Below are 22,348 nucleotides of genomic sequence, written 5' to 3'. Positions count from 1 at the left end.
ACGCCTCAGTTGAGCTCCTGGTGTATGTTAAATAAAGACAAATGCGGATGAGCCACCTGCTGTTCAAAAAACTAGCTGGAAGCCGCATCACTCTGCGTCTGTTTGATCCACGGTAATGTCCTCCACCTCACCTCGCCTCATCCAGTCCACCATGTAGCTGCACCACGATCTGTTTGTTGACACATCTGATGGTAAAATCCCCCGGTCCCGTCTACATCTTTTGACCTTTTAAACTTTGGAGGCAAGCCGCAACGAAAAAAAAAAGCCCGGGGAGAGGGGTTGGGAGAGCAAATATAATACATGCCTCACTGTTTCAAGAATATACATTTCAACGTGTGTCTTCTTCATTGTCTCAGCAAATTCAGTTCCAATTCACATCTTCTCCACTGTAATTCCTTATGCATTTGCGATACACTTCTCACTCAGTGTCCAGAGGTCTGTCAGCACAGAGTCGAGGAAATTACAAAGAGGACGGAGAGAGGAAGGACGGGGAAGTGTGGCTGGTTCAGGATGGAGGCAGTGGACGGCAGGGGTCGTTTCTTCTGGCGTGGCCCGTTACACAGCGGCGTGTTACAGCAGCTGATACACACCGAGTTGAGCTTGCCGGTGCAGAACTGCTGGTAGCCAGAGGAGGCGATGAGGCAGGCTCCAGAAGAGGCGCAGGACTTGCGGTAGTATATTCCTGCAGTAAGGACAGAAATGGACGCATTAGACTTGAGTGGGTTAGAGCTTGTGTGTGTGTGTGTGTGTGTGCGTGTGTGTGTGTGTGGGTGTGAAAGAGACAGGCAGAGATGGACACTTGTAATGAAAGCAAAATTAGATCTATTCATGCTTTCATCTTGAGGATCCCCTACTAAAACTTTAGCAATCACATAGAACTATATTTTCTCTTGTTCAATAGCTTGTCTACGGCACATACCATGTACTCAGAGGTTTGAGGAGTAATGGATTACAGGAAATTAATTAAATGTTTAAAAAAAGAATAATGACTCTATTCGTTCTGCAAATTGTTCTCAATCAAACAAAGTTTGAAATCCTGGCATTTTCAATATACTAATGTAAATTTATCAGTGCCCTTTGATCTGGACTACAGCTCCCAGAAGGCACCAGGCACCGACTCAATTGTTTTTTCTACCTTTTTAAGACGGTAAAGAGGGATCAGGGAGGGACATTCAAATGACCACTATTTTCTGATCTATTTACACTATCCAGTAATGCCAAGATGCATTAAATGACAAGTCTGGACTCACAAAAATCTGATTTTGTCCGCAATGCTGTTAGATCTTCAAAATTAGATGGTCAGGCTCTCACTATAATCATTATTCTACATAGTCTGGATGTAATTTAGCCACAATGTGCATACAAGCAATGTGCAGAGAGTAATGCAGACATACAGTAGATTTAGGTAAGTAAATACAGCCACAGCGGACAGCCATGTGATCTAATAAAATCAGCTTTTTTGAATAAAAATCTAAAAAATCATGTTGAAATGACAAACTTAGGTGTAGCCTAAGGTCTTGAGCGTCTTCATATATTGAATGAGAACGACATACTTGGCCACATTCCCAGAACATTTACATTCTCTGTCCTCAAAGCACCTGCACAGACCTGAAGATGAACAAATTAAAGGGGCATTACCTAATCTATAATCTTTATCGACCTCTATTGGCGAACAGTAGGACTTGCTACTTGCTAGAACTTATCTCCTCCTGCACAAGTCTCTAGAACAGACCCCCCCCCCCATCCCTAGGCTTTTATTTGACACAAACAACAAAGTTACATTTCAATAATACAGATTAGTAAACTAGCTCATCAAAACAGAGATCCAACAGAAGCATCTGGAGAAGAGGTAATATATCACCATGCAAAATACTGTAACAATAATACTGTTTTGTCATTTGCTTTTTTGGCTTGAGAACGAGGCTTTTTAGCTTTTGCAGCTGAAATATGTTGTGATACTGGTCGCTTGCTTGTAGCAGCGTCCGCCATTATTCAGCAGTTGAAAATGCCAGTAGGGTGGACTGGGAGAGTCTTGAAATCCCAATGGGAAATGAGAAGCTTTTGTTCCAAAACAAGACTACAGGCCAGAAAGTGAGTTTTAAAAGCCATAAATCTCAGCACCCGCCGAAGTAATGGTTGAGTCATCGGTATTGATCAACAACTGTGTTAACCCCCCGCAGAACTATTATGGTCATTTTGTGCTTTGGGGCAGGAAAAATCTCACTTATTGCCTCTTTAAGAGTTTCATTCAAAAATGAGATATCCAACATTTGAAAAAAGTGTCCTATTGTGCTACCAATCACACTTAATTACAACATGACTGTAGCACAATATTAAATGATGACACATTATAAAGGAAACTACCTTAACTTAAGTTTGTGGATGATAAAATAAATTTGCTAGAGACTGGATGATATGTATTTTGAGTAATGGAGTAATAGGTATATACAGTAGCATATTGGAATGGAACTCAACTTTTGTCTTGTCTGAATAACTTCTTTGTGTGACTTACTGTAAATTTGTGCAAAAATGTATATGGTGGTTATAGTATAGGTGAAGGACAAAGCAAAAAGCGCAAAACCTACATTAAAGTCCCACTGAAACCGAAGTTAGAGCGTCCTTAGCTTCTGTCCTGTGACGTATTTCCCAGTGAAACGGAATATTTGAGTGGTGTACAGTTACAAGAGGGATTTAAATCTAATCCTTCGCATTTGATTGGACCGCTAAACAGTGGGTGGGGCTTAGAGTTCAGCGGGATACGGAGCTACAGAGAGAAACGGAGCTACAGAGGACTGTTGGCTCCACACGCACCAGGTTGAAGAATGATTGATGGGTGGATGTCATGATATTATTGGTTGAAATTGGTTGGTTCATGCTTACGTAAGCACACGGCATATTTTGTTTTACAGGAAGAAAACATGATTGGATTTTGATATAAGAATACAAAGAAATTGATTTTTTTTAATTTTTTTTGGCATATATTGTTAAATAGGTGCACAATATGACCAGGGATGTGATCTAAAAGGGTTAAAAATGCATTTTTCATTTCATCTCGACTTTAAGGGCCATTTCCACTGACCTCATCCCTCCTCTGAAAAGGGTCCATCTCAAAAAAAAAAAAAAAGTTCAAATCAAAATGAGGTTTGGTTGTGTAGCAGGGTAATCAGGGAGGTGATGTTCAGCCGTGACCATTTCAACTGACAGGATCAGCTTTTAGCCCCATTTTGAACTGTAAAGCAATGATTTTGTTTGTGAAGTTACTGGAGGGAGGCTTCAGCATTTGGCTTGACATTTTACTCCAAAGAAACTGAGATACGAGCACATAACACTTCCCATAACCTTCGTTGTGTTTCACTATTCTCTCCCACTGAGTGCCAAGGATAGGCAGAGCAACGCCCAAAGAGCTGCATGTTTATTTAATGTGTGCATCCTCCCATGTCCCACTGCAATACTACTGCAAATGTCACTGGATCTCCCAAAAGGTGTTGAGTAATCCAATCTTAACAAAGTGTGAAATGTTAGGTTTTCATGTGCAAAGCTCTGGAAGGAAAATTTTCCGTCATATCACAAAGCCTGGAGATTAAAACCTGACTCATACTGGCTTTATATCTTCGATGTGAGCGTAGCTGTCAGACGAGGGATGGGAGACCTCTCGGTCTTTTCCATTGAGAGACTGGAGACAGGACCTGAACCAGGCAATTACAGCTTCTGAAGGCTACAGTTTGGCTTGACAGCTGTTACAAAGGATCTTTGTAATCCTCCCACATCCAAAACCATAACATGATTACTGACATCGCCACAAGTCAAAATTAAGACACAAACCTATACAAGAACTTGTGAAATAACTCAGGCCGTGAATTCAACAGAGAGATTCCTATGGGTGTGAATCTGTTGGTCTTTATCTTGAGCAGTAATTGGAAAATTGCAAGAGACTATAGGATAGACGGTAATTGGAAAATGTGCTGCAATAAAAGTGGAAAGTGTCACTGGCAGAGAGAATGTATAGAGCTCTTTACCCTCAAACAATCACTGACTAATCACATTAAATATTTTTACTGCTTTGAACCAGTCACTGTTTATTCCTATTTATTTTATGAATCCATTTTTAATAGAATTGATATCTAACTCAAGTTCAACATCTAGCTTATGATCATGTTAATTAAAATACAATGAAATCCTTGCGCTCTGTTCTCTCTAACATAAAAAGACGAAACAACCTAAAAACAACAATCTTTCTACAATCACATGCCTCAAATGTGTTAGTAGATCACAAAACAAGATTTGTGTGTCTGGTATTTGGTTAGCGCTAGCATAAACCTTTCATAGATCCATATAAATGAATAGGGTGGCTTGTGTTTTTGCTTACATTTTGAACGTTCCTATTACAATAGGTAATATAGATATTATAAAGCTATGGTGATGTTATGCTAATGATTCTAGATGCAGTCTTTACAGTCCAGTGTAATGATTTGCAGTCCTAGGTGGTCAGGTTGTCAAACTAAACTGTAGTGCCTCCAGTCAGATGCTCTCAATGATGAAATAATAAAAGTCAAATAAAGTTCACCAGTTTTATATCCCTTGCCAAAGTTTTTAAAGCAATATGTACGATTTTTACTGTTCCATAACACAAAATGACCATAATATATCTGCAGGGATTTGATAAGGTTGCTGATCAATACCAATGAATCAACGATTATGAGATTTCTGGCTGTCAAAACTCACTTTATGGCCCATACTCTGTTTTGGTTTGAAATCGCACAGCCAGGCAGCAGGGTCGGCCAAAGTGTCCTTGAGCAAAACAATTAAACCCTAAATCACTCTGGATAACAGCGTCAACTAAAAGTCTAAAATATTAAATGTAATTCCCAACACCTCATGTGTGTGACCAACACAGCAATAGAGTAACAACCTTTGTAGTTAGAATTTTATCTGGTTCGAATTGTCATATATGAAACAAAGGCAATTTTCCATTTTGTTAGAAAATGTCATTTTTTAACCTGTATGCTTCAATAAGAGGTTAGCAGCAGTCCTGATGATCTGCTGTCAACACCAGCATTTTTTTTTCAAGCAATTAATATCGATAATTGCAAAAAAAAGCTGCATAAATTCTTTAAAATGAGTGTTTCCAGAATGAAGTACTATTACCTTGGCCTACTTGCATGCTTCTATGTTAAAAGCATGATTTTTTTTAGATTTAGGCTTTCAAATAACTGTGGTCCATGAACTCCTATAAAAGGTTTGTGCACTAAAAATGAAAAACCAAAGTGAAATATTACTTTCACAGCGCTTCCACAAATAGACCGGAGCCGTCCCGGCAGATAAATGTGCGGCGACAGTGCTGCTGCTCTGCAAATACAATGCTAAACCTGTGAAAAGCATTCAGACAACACCTCATCCTGTAAACACCCAGAGCAACTCCACTCAGGTGAATATTTCAGTGGAGCGGACGCTGTCAGGGGCTCTGAAGCAACAATAAAGCATCTCTCCTCTCCAACTTTTAGTTATCACAGTGATCAAGTAAACTAAAAAACAGAGAAAAATCTAATCCAAGTGGGAGAAGGAGGGAAAGGACTTTTTCTGACATGTAAAATAAAGGTGCCGAAAATGGTTCTTCGGAGTGATGCCATAGACAAAACATTTCTGGTTCCACAAAGAACCTTTCAGACCAAGGTTCTTTAAAGAACCATTTCTGCACTCCTTTGCTTAGACACCTGCATTGTGTTTTTGTTTATCTGCACTTATAGCCTCATTTGCAACTGCACAATATATACTATGGGGGAGTTTGGTTATTTTCCACATTTATGCCATCACCCACCATCCAATAACTCAGAATTAAGAACCTTTCTTCTTGAAAGGTTCTTTGTGGAACCAGAAATGGTTCTTCTTTATGGGGGAACCATTTTTGGTTCCAGTTCACACCTTTTTTAAAAATGTTTTATGTGTACATGATGGGAAGACAATGCCAGACTCTACTACAGATCATACAGACTTCTCTTAGAACTGTAAAACTGCATTATTAGATTATAATGTTAATTTTCTAATGAGTTAATTCATCACCCTGAGCTTATGAATTGCCAGAAGCACTTGTATCTGCCATTGAAATTCAGGAAGCGTATGCAAATATCATACTGTGTAATGCATGGTGATTGTATTCCATACTCAACAATTATATGGCTTTTGAGCATGGAGAATATATGCAGTGATGGGCCGGATTTATTGGGCAAATATCACTGCAATAAATCTCAGACTGTGCAACAGGGAAACACTCAATTCATATTGCATGAGGCACGGTTAAGATTCAAGATGCAATTGCACTGGAGAGATTTTTTTTTTTTATCCGCTGGGAGGGATTTCATTTAATTTGTGTGTGGGAATTCGAACATTCAGCACTTCAATCTAAATTATCCTGTTGAGATACTTTATGGGGGAAAAGAGTGAAAAATTCTAATCAGCTCGCCAGCGCTGAGAGAAAACACACACTTCAGTCTAATGAGAACCGCCATGGTCGGATGCACGAGGAAGACTGAACAGTCCGGCATCTCAAAGTCTCTGGAGAACCTTCCGGATTTCTCTTGTAAATGAGATTTCAGCCAACAAATCAAGCAAAACTTGATATGCAGACGAAGACGCTGGCAGCACTTCTGTGGTTCTGACAAAAGCCCAAAATAGTGTTACACCAAGCACTTCTATATGTGGGGATGTTGCCATCTCAGGTTAGATGTCCTTTAAAGTTAAGAATTCATGCAGTATTGTATTCCTACTGACTGACAATGACAGTCCGATCGATACCTGCAGCCATGAAGACCTTTCTCCCAGTCTCACATATCATCAAGGTATAAAATCTGGAGCTGCTCCATTGACATTAAATGGCAGACTGATTCTGTGAACCCACAACATGTTTGTTTGAGTTATTATACTGAAATAAACTGTATTCTGCAGTGGTGTTATCAATTCTCAACCAGAAAACATATCATCATCCCCAGAAAACCCCCCTGGTCTCTTTAAGTTTATCGTCATTCCCTATTTATTGTCTATGGAGAAGCGCCAGACTTATCTCTTTACATAACTGGTTCAAGTCATAGTTCTTGCTTTGGGACAGAGGTGTTAATGTTCATAACACTGACTGGACTGTTATCGACATCAGTAATAGAGTTGTTATTAGAAAAAAACATATAAATTACACATTACTAGTTATAGTTTTCTTAAAAGTAATGAATTACTTTACTTATTACTCCCAGAAAAAGTAATGAATTACACTACTGGTTACATGACTTTTGCGTTACACCCTAAAACGATTGTACTAGGCTTACTTCCGTTCATTGGGTCAATAAATATGGTCGATACAAGCCACAACATTACCAGCAGAAGTATCTAAATACTGACTGATACTGAATCTTTCTTTTAAGATTTTTAATAAAGATAGAGCCTACAGTATTAAATTGAGACTTTGCGACTTTGTTGGCTCGTTCATGTGAGCTCTACTCGTAATTCTGATATTTCCAACATGACTTGAAAGCAGGATAAGTGACAAGAGGAATCATAGATATTCATAGATATTACGCCAATAAAGAGGTTAATGAGGCTTAAGAATGAAACACAAGTAATGACCTGTCTGTTAGATCAGTAACTGTAATGTGATTACTGAAATTGGAACAGTAATGCCTTACTTTACTCTGTTACAGTAAAAAGTAATGTGAGGAATAACACTCAATTCCACTTAATAATTTGAGTGAAATGTCCCTTTAAGAGGCTAACAGTCTTGATGAGGCTCATATATTCCTGCTGCTGTAAGTGAACGTAATCTCCTATGTTAGACATGTATCAGTCTGCAGTATGGGGTTTATAATCCATCTATATCAAACTTGACTAGGCAGTGAAATTAGATGACAGTCATTACATGAAGCAACATAAAGACGTCATCCAGATAAATGGTCTGTATGGGCGATAAACTGGTTAGAAGCCATTTCCAGTGATAAAACCCAGTAAAGATTCACCCAGAAATAAAGTTATCAAGTTATATAGCAGCTTTCAAACACTTAGGGATACATTCCTTTAGACTGGGAAAGACCATGGAGTGAAGTGAATCTAAATTAAGGCCCTAATTTATTTGACCACGTTTTAGATATATTCACAAATCTTCTTCAAGAAAATATCTTTAATCCAATAAACTAGTATGTTAAACAGACCATGGCCCTTCCAAAAACAGAAACTGAGTTTTGAAAGCCAGAAATCTCAGGATCAGTAATCAGTGAGTCTTTGGTATTGATCAACAACCCAATCAATCCCCAGATTTATTATGGTCGTTTTGTGTTATGGGGCAGTAAAAATATTACTTATTACCCCTTTAAATATCATTGAAAATGTCTGACAATGTCAAGGAACAACTTCTACCAGAGGACACAGATTTGACTTTAAGGTCTGTCTGTCTGTCTGTCTATCTATCTATCTATCTATCTATCTATCTATCTCCCTTTTTTAAAAACCTTGAGTATCCAAATCAATCTCCACTCTGCTGACAAACTTCACAGGAACGCAGCATTCCCAATCATAAACCGTACGAACTTCAGGAGCCATTCAGAGTCCTGCGCTATTAAAGCGAACTGTGAATGTAAACCGCTGACTAACCGCGTTCTCATTTCCTTTTTTCCTGATACAGTAAATTAACTTTCATGAATAGTAATAGCCAATTTAGATAAGCAGTGAAATTGGGCGGACACTGCTGCATTCTCCGTTCTGCTCCGTCCCGCTGTCTGTTCTGTTCTGCGACTATTAAACAGGAAGACGGTCTCACACCAGTTGACTACCATTATGCAACTGCAACTGGTCCAGGATGCTGTTAGCAGGGGTGGAAAAAGGACCAAAATATCCTGCTGAAGTAGAAGTATTGTTGCTTTTTTGGAATTTTACTTAAGTAGAAGTAAAAAGTAGCTCATTTAAAACCCCTTGCACCCTGGTTTTCCCCTTAAATTTCCCCTCAAGTAGCTTCAAAGTTATAAAAAAAATTTTCAACATTTTTGTCCATACTGTAAGACACTGTCACTTACATATTCTGTATCTGCTTGTTCCAACGCTTGTTCCATTGTTTTTATGGCTGCACCATTACACGTGGAAAAAGTCTAGATGTCTTGTGCATCATTTTATACACATTTCCATATAATTCAGCATGACATATTTAGTATCTTTGGAAACCTTGGGATCTAGACTAGAATTTAAAATAAAGTTCTGTGGTTTTGAACAAAGCTTGGCCACAAAACATGCATAATGTAATGATGATTCCACCAGCGGGACCGGCAGGGTGGAGGAGGTTAAAATGCACTCAGAGTAAAAGCATTTGCAGATTTACAAAAGAAAAGATTGTTAGATGTGATCTTTTCCATGCAATTCTAAAACGCAGAGGACCCAGTTAAAATGACTGATTCAAAAAATGCACAATTATGCAAAAAAGCTACTCAATTACAGTAATGAGAGTAATTGTAATTCATTACTTCCAGCCTTGTTAGTGATTGTGCATCAGCGACTGCCATCTTTGAACACCGTGCCTTTGAGCAAGGCATCCAACAGCTGCATTACATAAGCAGCAGAGCCTTGGCACTCCAGTCTATCTGATGGAGCAATTTAAATTCTCAAGAGAGGAATCCTCTGCTGCATGTTGCTTCCAATTCACAGCCGGTGCAAAGCTGTTCATACCTCTTCTCGACAAGCATTCATAGCATAATAAAACCAAAAAAAAATAGACCTAGTGCTAGTAGGATGACAGAAGTTTCAACAAGTTACGATCTTATGAACAATTAGAATGTGTTTTACATGTTGAAGCTGAATGTACTCCCTGAACAAAAACCCTTAAAACAGCAGAGACTCCTCACCCTGTTTACACATGAGATACAGTGGATTTCAGCCGGGGGAAATCTTTTGACACGTTTCATCCCTACTCAGTCTCATATCTGTAATATCCAATCAAAGGGAAGCAAACGGGAGACTTCACAGCCAAGCAAAGCATCGTTTTCTCCTCGGCCGTAGTGAGAAGGTATTTACCGAGTTCTTATCAGCGTCACCTGCAAAGCGCCGTGCTGTGACACATTCACTGCATATCGCTTGATATTCAGACTGCCTTTCAGAGGAATCTGAGGGGAGTCATTACGCTTATTTGTCTTGTCATCGCCGCCCCACTTAGCATGCTGCCTCTCAGAATACTGTGTGAGGATAACACATCTTCAGCGTGAAGAGAAACCGCAGGAGAGACTGAGGCACACTAGCAGTGACAGATGGGAACTGTGACATATTTATCTGTGTGCCTTTAAACATTTATCTTAAGGTAGTTATTGGGACCAGGCAGTTGGTTTTGGCAGTTGCTTTTGTGTGACTTTGTGTCCATCGCTTGCCCATGTTTCATGAAGATCTCACTTAGCATTTGGGCTTCTTGCTTATGCAAGAAGTTGTCACACACGTTACTGAATGCTTTCTAGTTTTTTGACAACATAACTGCATTGTGCATTTTAATTTGTTTTCTTACCTTTGAATTTTGGGATGCTGTCATGATGGCGTCACTGTCGGGTGAAAAACTTGTATCTCTAAAATGTCAGAAAAACAGCCTTGCTTTCAGCTTGACCACCAGGTACTTTTGTGTTTATCCAATGGGGTTTGAAGGGTGAGATGAGCCGAGATGACTGATCCCATGGCTTTTTTTGTGTGTGTGTGTGAGATTACATTCAATTATTTACTATCTCTTGGAAATGGCTTCTGAGAAAAGAGAAAAGGGTGAAGGGTGAAGGGTGGCCAATCCCACATCCCTAATGACAGAGCATCTGAGGCAGTTCTCAGTCCCTCAGGTCCATCACTTGTCCACTGACACCCCCCCCCCCCCCCCCAAACAAGGCAATCATCTCCCCTTGGAGGATTGTGGGAGAAGAGCGCTCTTCAGCAAAGTAAAAGCGCACTCCCTTGTCATTTCTCAAGACATAATCAGAGGGGAATGATGATGATAGTGATAGAAGATGGGTTTGGATGGGAGGCCAGGTCCGCCCTTCAGTGCCCAGCAGAATAATAGCCTTCATTTGAATGGAGAGTGTGTGTGTGTGTGCGCGTGTGTGTGTTTATCAGAGGATGTTTTGTCTTGAGCGATGCTCCCACTTCAGTGTTCTGCCAGCCAGCCACTTTCCCAGCTAGAGAGCATGGTCGTTTGTGAAATCAAGGCAGCAGATGGATTGTGTAACCCCTCAGGATGTGGAGGGACTAATCCCTCGGCTGGGGGAAAGAAAACAGCCGAACTGAGGATGTACTTCAGTGCTTCTACATATTCTGCATCTATAGCATAGAGCTGCATGCGCAATCACAGGCTTACAGAGGCAATCAAAGGGCAAGTATACTTAGGAGGAATCAAACAGCTTCTCTGATTTTTATTCTTATCACTTGAGCCCAAACCACTGAGGTGGCGGTGCAATTGTGAATGTATCTATTACATTTCAAACAGCGATAAGGTGCGGTCAGTTGGATTTCCAAGCCCTTCTTTTTATGTAGAGGAGAATTAATGATAATGCCGGGAGATAAAGGCATGGATTTACATGAGCATTCATGCAGAAATTTTCTTATTAAAGAACTGTCGACTCTATAGAACGGTGTTCCTGCCCTTTGGATTGGGAACCACATGTCATGCATCCAAAGACAGGAGCTTATTGCTTTTACTCATCTGGAGGACAGAAAAACCCCAATTTCACTGAGTGTGATAATGAAGTGACCTGAGACAGAGAGTCACCTGCTTTTGCTGGGTCTAACACAAACAAGCATACAAACATACACACACACACACACATATTGTACATACATACGTACGTACATACATACATACATACATGCATACATGCATACATGCATGCATGCATGCATACATGCATACATACATGCATGCATACATACATGCATACATGCATGCATGCATACATACATACATGCATGCATACATACATACATACATGCATACATGCATGCATACATACATACATGCATACATACATACATACATACATGCATACATACATACATACATGCATACATACATACTACATACGGCCCTGTAACTCATCAAAGCTGGTGAGCATGATCAAACATTTTAGAATGATATTCCAAACACACATGCACGATGGTTATAAGTCATTATGGGATGGGTCGTACCCACACACAAAACAAAAGCAACCTTCAGAATGTGACTGGCCCCAGAACATGTGTATCAAATCTGAGGAAATCCAACCTGCCAGTTGCAAAGATACAAATCTGTGGCGTTTGTAGCACCACCTGTTGGTGGATTTGGAAACACCTTTTCAGGCATTACAGTTTTTTACAATCACTTTGGCACTAATTTCAGAACCTTGATGTCATTTTTCAAAACTCTAGACACAAAACTCACAACTGATGATCAAAATGCACATTTTTCAAAACTCTAACACTTCTTCCAATTGCTTGGATACAATACACATAAACCTAAGATCATCTGTTCATAGCGGGATGGGGGTTGGAGGGAGGGAAGGGGGGGTAAAAAAGTTACGTGTATTGTGATGTATTTTGTTGATTTTCAATAAAAAACAATTGTTCACAAAAAAAAAGATCATCTGTTCATTGAACTAAAATCACCTGTTCAAAATGACACAACTTAACATCAAAGTATTTCCATTTCAAAATTAAATTCACACATTACATCTGAGATGACTGTCTATTCATTTCATTACAATGATCTAACTATCAATTGATACAACTGCTCAAAATGATAAGTAACTGTTGCATTACTCTTAATGCATAGTTTTATGGAAACTGACGAACAATATTCCATGTTTAGATCATGAAAGTTTCAGGATAACGACATCCATTGACACTAATTAACGTGGAACATGAACCAATTGGACTACATTATCTATGGATGTAATATTTCATCATCATTCTTTATCGGAAACTGTTTCTATGGTCCCACGTACCACTTTTCCAGACCATGTTTTCAGATTTCAGAAGATTTTTCCCAAGATGTTTGGCTAATGAAAACATCCATTGTGATGTGGATGAGAACCTGTGGCCAAATCCACAAGACAGGGTTGATGGAAATATAGAAGTACAGGAATCAATCCTTTGTTTTGCTTTTTACAGTAAGCCAGGTGAGGGAACACTGCAGTTGACGTTTTACAGTACTGTAGTTTTTTTTCTTTTTTGTAGCTAATTATTTTTGCTTTGATTCACAGAATCAATACATTTCAGATTTTGTTCGATGATTCCACTGTGTCTGTAGTATTCTCTCTACTAGTCCTTTTACAGTGATGTATTTACGTGTAGTACCATAATGAAACATGTGTCACATATTTTGTACTACAATATTTAATGATTGTACGAACAACTAAACAGTGAAACTATCGGTATCTTGTGTGTGGGTGATCTAAATTAATGTTCCTATGGTATTTCATAATAAATGAGTTATTTGAACCAATGATTCTGCAAGTGCAAGGTTTCTTTAAAGATATGAATGCACAATGCAATGTTTTGAACATTGGACAGCCTGTGTTACAAGTGATGACCGTTTTGAGTTTTGTGTCTAGAGTTTTGAAAAATGACCACAAGGTTCTGAAATTAGTGCCAAAGTGATTGTAAAAAATTGTAATCCATACCTGTCTCTGCAGGTGCCTGGTTCTTGATGACAAACTAGATAAACTGTTGTGGAGTTATGGCCATTATTTTGTGATAAACCACACCCACAGTAGCACCCTAAGAGTTACTGGTTAATGGCAGCCATATATTTATCTGATATTTATCTTAGAATGGTTCATATGTCACGCCACTGATGTTATCCTCTATATTTTTTTGTTTTTTTTCCCCATTTCATTTAATGCCTTATTGTTATTTATTTATTTCTATGTACATACATTTTGGAAAATTGTTAAAAAAGGACCGAAATAAATTACTACTACTACTACTATATTTGGTGCTGATGTCAAATATTGAATTGGTTTTCTGAAAACTGCAAGAGGATTTGTAGAGCAAGGTTAGCTGTATATATATATATACAGAATTTCATACCTATAGAAGCCACAGTAGTTACAGTCTTGTAAACTGTTAAAATCGCCTCTCTAGACACTATAATCCACAACATATTCAGTTGTGGTACATTGTTGTCCCATGGCTCCACTGATTGGGCTGGTTTTTGTTTCATGGCTCTGTCCTGAACGGTTGCAAAGATATTCTGATGGCCAGGAAGAACAGAAACTACAACAACGACACTCCCACAGGTGGATTATAAAGTTCCTATGCTAGACGGCCAGATAGTGATAGCTGTACTGTGCTTGACACCGGGGAAATTTGCAACATTATTTTTATTTGCTGAGAGTCAGAAGAAGTTTTTCAGACTGTCTGCAGATTGCAGAGTGGCCTTAGGCTGGGAAGTGTTTCCTTTGAGACTGAAGGTCACAGCCGTGAACAAATGGGACACAGAGAACAGTTGGAAGTCTATTATTATCTGAGCAGTGCAGCTACCTGTGTCACCATATTGTAGTAAAATGTCCGGGAGCTGAGGCTGTTAGAAAAGCCTGAACACACAAAGGATACTCTACAACTCTTACCTATGTATGCAAAGCATAAGTCAAAACACTTTCTATACAAATGGAAATGAAATAATTTATAGCCCCGACTGCTATTTCAAACACTGACCTACAACTAAGACTTTCATCCTCTGATAGTTCTGCTGCACCCAAGGGCCAAAACCCGTCTGTGAGGCCTGTCTACGCTGACCTCAGATCAGCTGGTAACTGGGTTGGGATTCTGGGTGATAGTGTGCATTTAAAAACTTTCTTTCCTCCTTTTTTTTTTTTTTTTTTCAAATTAAAGGCATAAACCATTATACAGGCCAGTGATATAGCCTGTTCCTTTTGTATAATTTCCAACCATCCTTTTGTTGAGAAAGACATCAATATCTTCATCAATAATTGCTTGTACAATTCATAACATACACAGGGCATCCCGACACTGTAATTAAAAGACTATCACAAACTGTGCTCCTACTTAAGATTTCTATAATAACTAGAAGGCACTCGGAGTGTGCCAACCTTTGCCAACACTAAACTGTTCTCCAACTTGCTATTTCACCCAACAACATCATTCTTATCACTTTTCTTATTAAATTTCAAGTTAAATTGATTTCTTGACCCCGCAAACAGCCTTAGGATTTGGAATCAAGTCTCTATCTCTGTTAGCTTCATAGTTATGGCTAAAAAAGTTGTAATAATTATCTAATGGCGGAAATCCCAGATCAGGATCACCAAAATTGAATCAGTTGATCCTTGGCTCAAGGCTGATCTGTCCACCAAATTTCATTGAAATAAGTTCAGAGATTTTTGACATATCCTGCTGACAGACAGACAGACAGACAGACAGACAAACAGACAGAATGACTGACTGACTGACTGACTGACTAATGGGTGAAAACACAATATACAAAAACAAAATAATCAAAGATAAGTGGAATCATATTTGTGTACTCGCCTTTAGCATTTGTCTCCACTGCTTCCCATATCTTCCACAGTGGCAGGGTTTCATTGACATGATTGTTTCCAAGTTGTCACACAGAGATTGTAAAAAATTGAGATGAACTCCATCTGACTTACCGTCCTCCTTCACCAGCACCTCCTTCTGGCACATGTCCTGCACATTGACGGTGCAGTTGACGATGAACTCTGGGGTGGAGCATTCGTTGTGTGTCATCTCCTCACACTGGTAGCACTGGATCTGCAGAGCCAGTCCTGCAACACACACACACACAATCAATGTTCTATCTATCTATCTATCTATCTATCTATCTATCTGTCTATCTATCTACCTATCTGTCTGTCTGTCTGTCTGTCTAACAGATGTTTTTGGAGCTCCCCCCCCCCCCCCAATTCTGAATTTCAGATGTTTGTCAGGAATATTGGCTTTTGTTAAGGAATATTTTGGGGGTTTGAATTCGCCACCACCAATAACAACAACACCTTCACTTGCACATTTTTATGTACAAATTGCATTCATTTTCTGTAGTATCAATGATGAAGAACTGTTGTAGATGAATCATCTCATCATGAAGTGTCCAGTTCAGTTCAGTATTCTTTCTTCCTTTTAGTCTTCTGCACTGCTAACATTTTGAACTGATATGACAGGAATGCTGAATTATTTACCCACATTTGAGTTGTAGGTAGTAAATTTTAGCACCATGTTCACTTGCAACATTTCATGATGATTTCATTCTTGCTTCAGCACCCTCATTATTACCAATTATTGGTATTGTAAAACTGAATGGTTTATAGTGGGCTAGCATTTTTCATTTTCTTTCAGAATATTAATTTATTCAGAAGTGGAAACAGTTTTCATTAAATTATGGAAATGCCCTTAGGTTGTCAATAAATTAACCAAAAACAACATATTGAATGTGGACCACCAATTTTGCTTAAGGTTCTTGTCTATTGCTCTGATTGCAGTCATTAACATGTGATGGTATTTAATGTGAACATCACTATTAACCCCCTTAACACTGCTAAATCATAGCCTATATTCATTATTTTAACTGTGATACATTAATATGGTACATTAATCAAGCTATTATCAATATTCTTCTGACTGAAAAATATCTAGTAAACCTTTAATAAGAGACACTTCTAGACACTATCAAATGTTGACACAAATGTTGAAAATGCATTGTTGCATTTGTTGCAAATTGCAAATGATGCTGGCATGGAAAAGGCTAACTTGATGAGATTTTAAACCAAATTCTCCTATGTTACCATTTTGTCACCTTCAACAATTACTCCAATGCACTGATATCCCAGATTCAACAGCGCTGCATTACAGTAGCCTTAAAACACCTATAGCACAATGCACATACTCTAGACCTAACGAAGTTATTTAGAATATTAGCCAAGTAAGAAATCCTGGAGAAATAACAACTGAAAAGAGGTCCGGCGTGTAAAAAGGCTCCAAATCCCATTCGCACACAGCGCGTATTTGCTGTTTCACTGCGATGAATGGGCAAAGATGGGAGGTGAAGGAGAATAAGACAAGGTGAAATGAATCCAGGTAGACACAGGACAGGGTAAGGTCATTTTTATCCAGCGCTGCTCTTATTGGCTGATTATACGGCTGATTAACTGCCTCTATCAAAACTTCACTGGATCATTTCAGACAGTTAAGGCGCAGCGCTGTGTGAACATTTTGGAGAATAACCCCACATGGGCGTGAATTGGGTTTGGCAAGGTGTGGCACTCGCTATACTGAGTCCAATTTTCAGTTTCTGAGCTTTATAACGAAGAGCAAAAATCGGATATCTGCTTGCATCTTAAAGAAATCACATCGGGGGAGCATCCAGGACCAAGCCTCCCTCTAAACTGTGCGCGTCCGCTGATCTGCGTCCAACAATCAATTTTTTTTACCATTTACCATAAAATTAACATGTCAGTCATCAGTCATCAGCCGCTTCTGTCCGAAATAAGCGGGTGGGGAAGTTTTGATGGCAGATGATATCTATTAGACGCAGGGAATTGACGCGTCTATTTAAATCCCATTAAGTTGTAATTTAAAAAAACCCTGTAACCTACCTGACTTGAGGAAGAACAAGAGCAAAGTTGTGACAGTAAACAGCCGCATTGTCTGCTTAGTGTCGCGCTGGAAAGAAACATGAATGATGAGCGATGCGCGCTGGGTCTAAGGTCCAGAGGAGAGGAGCTGGCAGGCTGGCATGGTGGAGCTGACATCTCCTGCGACGCTTCACCTCTCTCCTCCAGCACCACACACACACACACACACACACATACACACACACATGCACACACGCACGCACGCACACACACACACACACACACACACACACACACACACACACACACACACAGCACAGCCGGGCTGGGATGCTCGGCTGAGGTAAAGCCTACGTTTCGTACCATGTGATCAAAAAAAAAAAAGAAAAAAAAAGTGTTTGGAGTAAATGGCGTCAGACTCTTTGATATCGAGGTACTTTCAACCTAACAGTCTTCATCATCTCTCTTTCATCCAAGATTTCAAGTAATTATCCCCCCCAACAAAGTTAAGAATCTCATAAAAAAGGCTTTAATTTGCTCTTTTGAAGCTTATTTCAAAATAACCATATACAAAAAAACATTAAAATTACAGTAAGCTATAGGCCCTATAGTATAGTATATGCTATATATTACATGATTGTTTTAATTTCTTTAAAATATCCCTTTAATTATCATCTGTATGTAACAACTGTAACTTAATCTATACATACTATTCATCCAATACTCCCTCTCCATATTTCCCATCAATACAATCTACATAACATGTATTCAAAGTGTCACCAGGTATAACTCTGCAATTGTTTACATTATATTTTAAGGCTTCGCTGTTTTTAACATATTTCCTTGTTTTATCACTTATTTTGTATTCTCTTCACGTGCTTTCGTTTTCCCTGCTGAATCCTATTACTAATGCTGCTGCAGCGACCTAATTTCCCCACTGGGATCAATAAAGTTTCATCTTATTGTCAAAAAGAAGCTAGAAGTCAATTATCTCTCCCAGAGGGCCTCACTCTGCTCTTCTGCAGCTTGTCTTTTTTAACCCAATATCCTCAGACAAGAGTTTTTTTTTCTTGTGCTAGCTGCTCACTCCATACAGATTAGACTATATATTGAAATATTGGCTAATATAGCACTGCTCTCCCTTTTGCCACCCAAGCCTCAGCTGTCCCAAATCCTTCTTTAACCTACAGTATGTGTCACTTTTATACCCATTTCCCACCTAATAGCTGAAATCTGTAAAATATCACAACTTTATAATAAACAACAGTTTATTTCATGAGATGAGATTCTTCTTTTTTTTTTTTTTTTTTTTTTTTTTTTAAACTCAGTGTATGGAGAGAGAGTTAGAAGGAATAGACAAACATAAAATCTGGGTTGTGGCATTATCCATAAGCTTGGGTCACAGTTAAGAATAAAGGCAGAAAAGTTGGGAGAATCATGATTAGAACTAAAAAGTCACAGCTAAATAACATTTGACAGTGAAAGTTACTCAGAGATGCTGAATTTATGTCAAAACATACATCAAAATGATATGATATCTATGTATTTATATTTTGACCATAAGTTCAGCATCTCATAATAACCTTCCCTGTTGAATAATACATATATTACTGTATAATTCATGTATTATTCAACAAGTTAGTCATGTTGAAATCAAGCCTCTGTTCAAAGAGAGAGAAAGAGAGACAGTTGCAGTAGCACATGTGTGTGTTGCAACTTAATTAAAGCATCTGCAACATTCAGTAAATGTAATAAATCTTTACTGCATGCTCCTGTAGTCTTGGATAATGTTCACTGGTGTGCAGTCACTTTAAACAGATCATGTATCATCATTTTTTAGGTTGTCAAAAAGTTAGAACAACTCTCTTAGACCAATCCATTATAGGGAATCATACTGTTTAGTTAAATATGTCAAAATAAAAAAATAAAAAATAGCATAGGCCTGTTGCTAAAACTTTATATTATGTAAATTTCTTTAGTGTTGATGAGAAAACTTCTGAATCATTTTGTTCACCACAAGTAGGCTACAATAAATGTATGATAATTTGTCTTAGTGACACTGGTGCAGAGACATGTAGCCTAAACAACTTAAAGCCCCTGCATGAAGAATATTTACCTCAATATATCATCCTCAAATTAATTTTGATAGCACAGTGTAATGGCGGTAGAAAAATGAGACCACTGGCATTCAAATTGGTTTCTTCTCTGTGTTGTTTTCTGTGTGTTTTTTCTGAAATTTAAACTACTGCAGTCCTGGAATAATCAGGATAAGGTTAGCTGTATTCAGTAGCATGCTAGCCAAAATATTTTGTTAGCATTGGACAAACTTAATAGATTCTACACCTTTGCTAGCTCTATTTAGCTCTAGCTAAAATATTTGCAAAATATCTATTTTTTGTCACACAGATTAACCACTGTAGTTGCAAACAGAAACATTGCAAGGCGAGCGAGCATCACCCACTACGAGGTGAGAGAGCGTCGTTTCCTTAGTACTGGACAAACTGAATAAATTCCACGTCTGTTACGCAAAGCTGAAATCTAGCTGTTAATGAAATATTCGCCGGCAAAATATCTGTTTTTTTGGTCACACATAGATTAGTCACTGCAGCAAAGCTTAATATGAAGTGAGAGAGCGCCATTTGATTGACCGGGATTTGGTTCCTGATGAACGTGGAAAGATAACTCGCCTCCTTACTCAAGTTTCACATTACCTCTTCTGGTAGCAGCTTTAAAGAGTCTCACAGCACACACTGACACAAATGGCACAAGGGCCACAGGAGCTTTCACGCAGTGCAAAGGCAACTAACTCCACTAATGTCAGATTGAGATGAAAATTGTTTGTAATAGGATGTGGGTGGAGGGAAAAGGGAGCCACACAAAGCTGAAGACAGGGATGAGTCAAGCAGAGTTTATCGTGGGACACCCGAGGCTCTGCTTTTCACAAACAAACCATAAAACGAGACTTAAAACAACATGAGCCTGAAGAAAAAACCGCAGCCAGTTAGATGCATCATAAGTTGGAGGTAAACAGAAAAGGCGCGCTGCAGTACACTTCAGCATGTGGCACAAGAATCTGTCGCAAAAGGCGCGGCGATAAGGTTCTGTGGAGTGAAGCGTTTTTAAAAAGGCTTTTCAAAAACTAATAACACTGTCTGTGACACTTGGGGAAAAACCAGTTGGATACTTTTTCAAAAATTCAAAAGATGGATTAGCCTTTTCAGAAGTGAACAGTGTGGGCTAATATTTAATATAGGGTTGAAACCTGGGTCTGCAGTTTCTGGTCAACTGTGCCTCATGACTGTGCTCCCCGCCGCCGAGCCCTGACACCATATCAACCTGTTCTTTCCAGACTCCAAACTAATTTGTACTGTATATGCCCGACTACACCTGCCAGCACACTGCTGCGTGAAGAGTAAGAGGATTTTCAGTTCAGAACAAAACCGAGATGAGGGCGAACCGCTGATCTGCAACAAAGGAGGATGGCGTTATGCTTTGTCATTGTTTACTAGTCTCAAGACAAAGGATGTTTTTTATTTTTTTGCTGTGTCACGTTTTCTTCTTTCTGTCTACTTTTTAATGTTTCCATTCAGAGTCTTAAAGATAAACCTTTTTAATTAGTGGACAGAATTCGTCAAAAGCTGCATCAAGGAGTTGTTTGTGCCTTACTGTGTTAATCAGCTTAATTCAAACTTGGATAATTACACATTAAGACACACTTAAATGTTATGAATTCCTATTTAATTAGAACTTGAAATCAGCTAATGGTCATTTAAATTGCATTTTGGGCATTTAGCAAATGTTCTAATCTGCAGCAATTTACAACAACTGCAACTGAGGAGTTTCATTCCAAAATGAGATATCCAGCAATTGAAAAAAATTAAGACCTTTCTCTCCCCTCTTCTCTCATTACAGGCATCTATTAAAGCTATGAGTCATCTTAAGACCTTCGATCACTAGACAGTTCTGTTTTTTTTAACAAAAATTCTCCAAAGTGGTTATAAAGCATTTTGGAATGAAGCCCTTTCTACTGCAGCATTGGTTAAAATTCCTACCTTGACAATATAATGTGTTTTTTTTTTTGGAATAGAATAGAAAGAAATGCCTTTTGCTTTTTGTCACTCATCGGCAGTGGGTGCAGCACTGCAGTTAGGTCGCCATCCCACACTTTAGCTTAGCAGTGTGTATCAGCTGCAGTTATTCTGTATGACAGTTTCTGAACAAGAGTGCCACAGTGTGATAACATAACTGATGGCACACTGGGAGCCGTTATGCAGAGAGCATTTTAAAACAGCAGTACTAATCGAGGAAGACTGAACTCCTACTGAAAAAAAAAAAGGCCTCATGCATACAGTATGTGCCCAGGATCCCAAGAGAAGAAGTAGCTTTCTGAAATACACTAAATTCATAATTGCAAGAACAGACTTTTTTTTGTCTTTGGAAGAGGATCATGAGGCACGCCTTGTTGAATCAGTACCTATACATCAAAGGGAAGCCATTATGTCAAGGGGAATAAGACTCCGGGACTAAACCATTTACTCAGACAGCACAAGGTTACACAAGCCTTTTCCACAGAGGTTGTTTGTCTACCCAATTTGCAGTTAAGTCCATTATCTGAAAGTTAGAAAGTAGCTCTCATCAAAGATAAAATTTTCGCTTCCATTTGGCCTCATGAACTGACCTTCACAAACCTGTCAGAGAGACACTGTCCTGTAACTGAGAGGTCACAGATTCAATCCCCACAGCAGGACATGTGTTTGTTAACAGTCATGTGTCTTGCAGAAGTG

The 22,348-nt window shown here is 38.8% G+C and overlaps 1 protein-coding gene across 1 annotated transcript; it reads right to left on the bottom strand.

The window, feature by feature from the left end:
* Positions 1–440: 440 nt before the first annotated feature.
* On the bottom strand, positions 441–17,634 carry LOC139664015 (ly6/PLAUR domain-containing protein 1-like). The gene is made up of 3 exons (XM_071542820.1): positions 17,586–17,634; positions 15,627–15,761; positions 441–682 (listed from the first exon to the last, which is right to left on the bottom strand). Exons 1-3 carry the CDS (start codon positions 17,632–17,634, stop codon positions 441–443), a joined length of 426 nt encoding a protein of 141 aa, XP_071398921.1.
* Positions 17,635–22,348: the final 4,714 nt, after the last annotated feature.

This window comes from Centroberyx affinis, unplaced genomic scaffold (assembly GCF_046629955.1).
Source record: "Centroberyx affinis isolate AG114_WGS23_722 - 3 ecotype Tasmania unplaced genomic scaffold, CSIRO-AGI_Caff_v1 ptg004190l_1, whole genome shotgun sequence".
NCBI classification, from domain to species: Eukaryota; Metazoa; Chordata; class Actinopteri; order Beryciformes; family Berycidae; genus Centroberyx; species Centroberyx affinis.
This window is presented reverse-complemented; position numbering and strand designations above follow the sequence as displayed.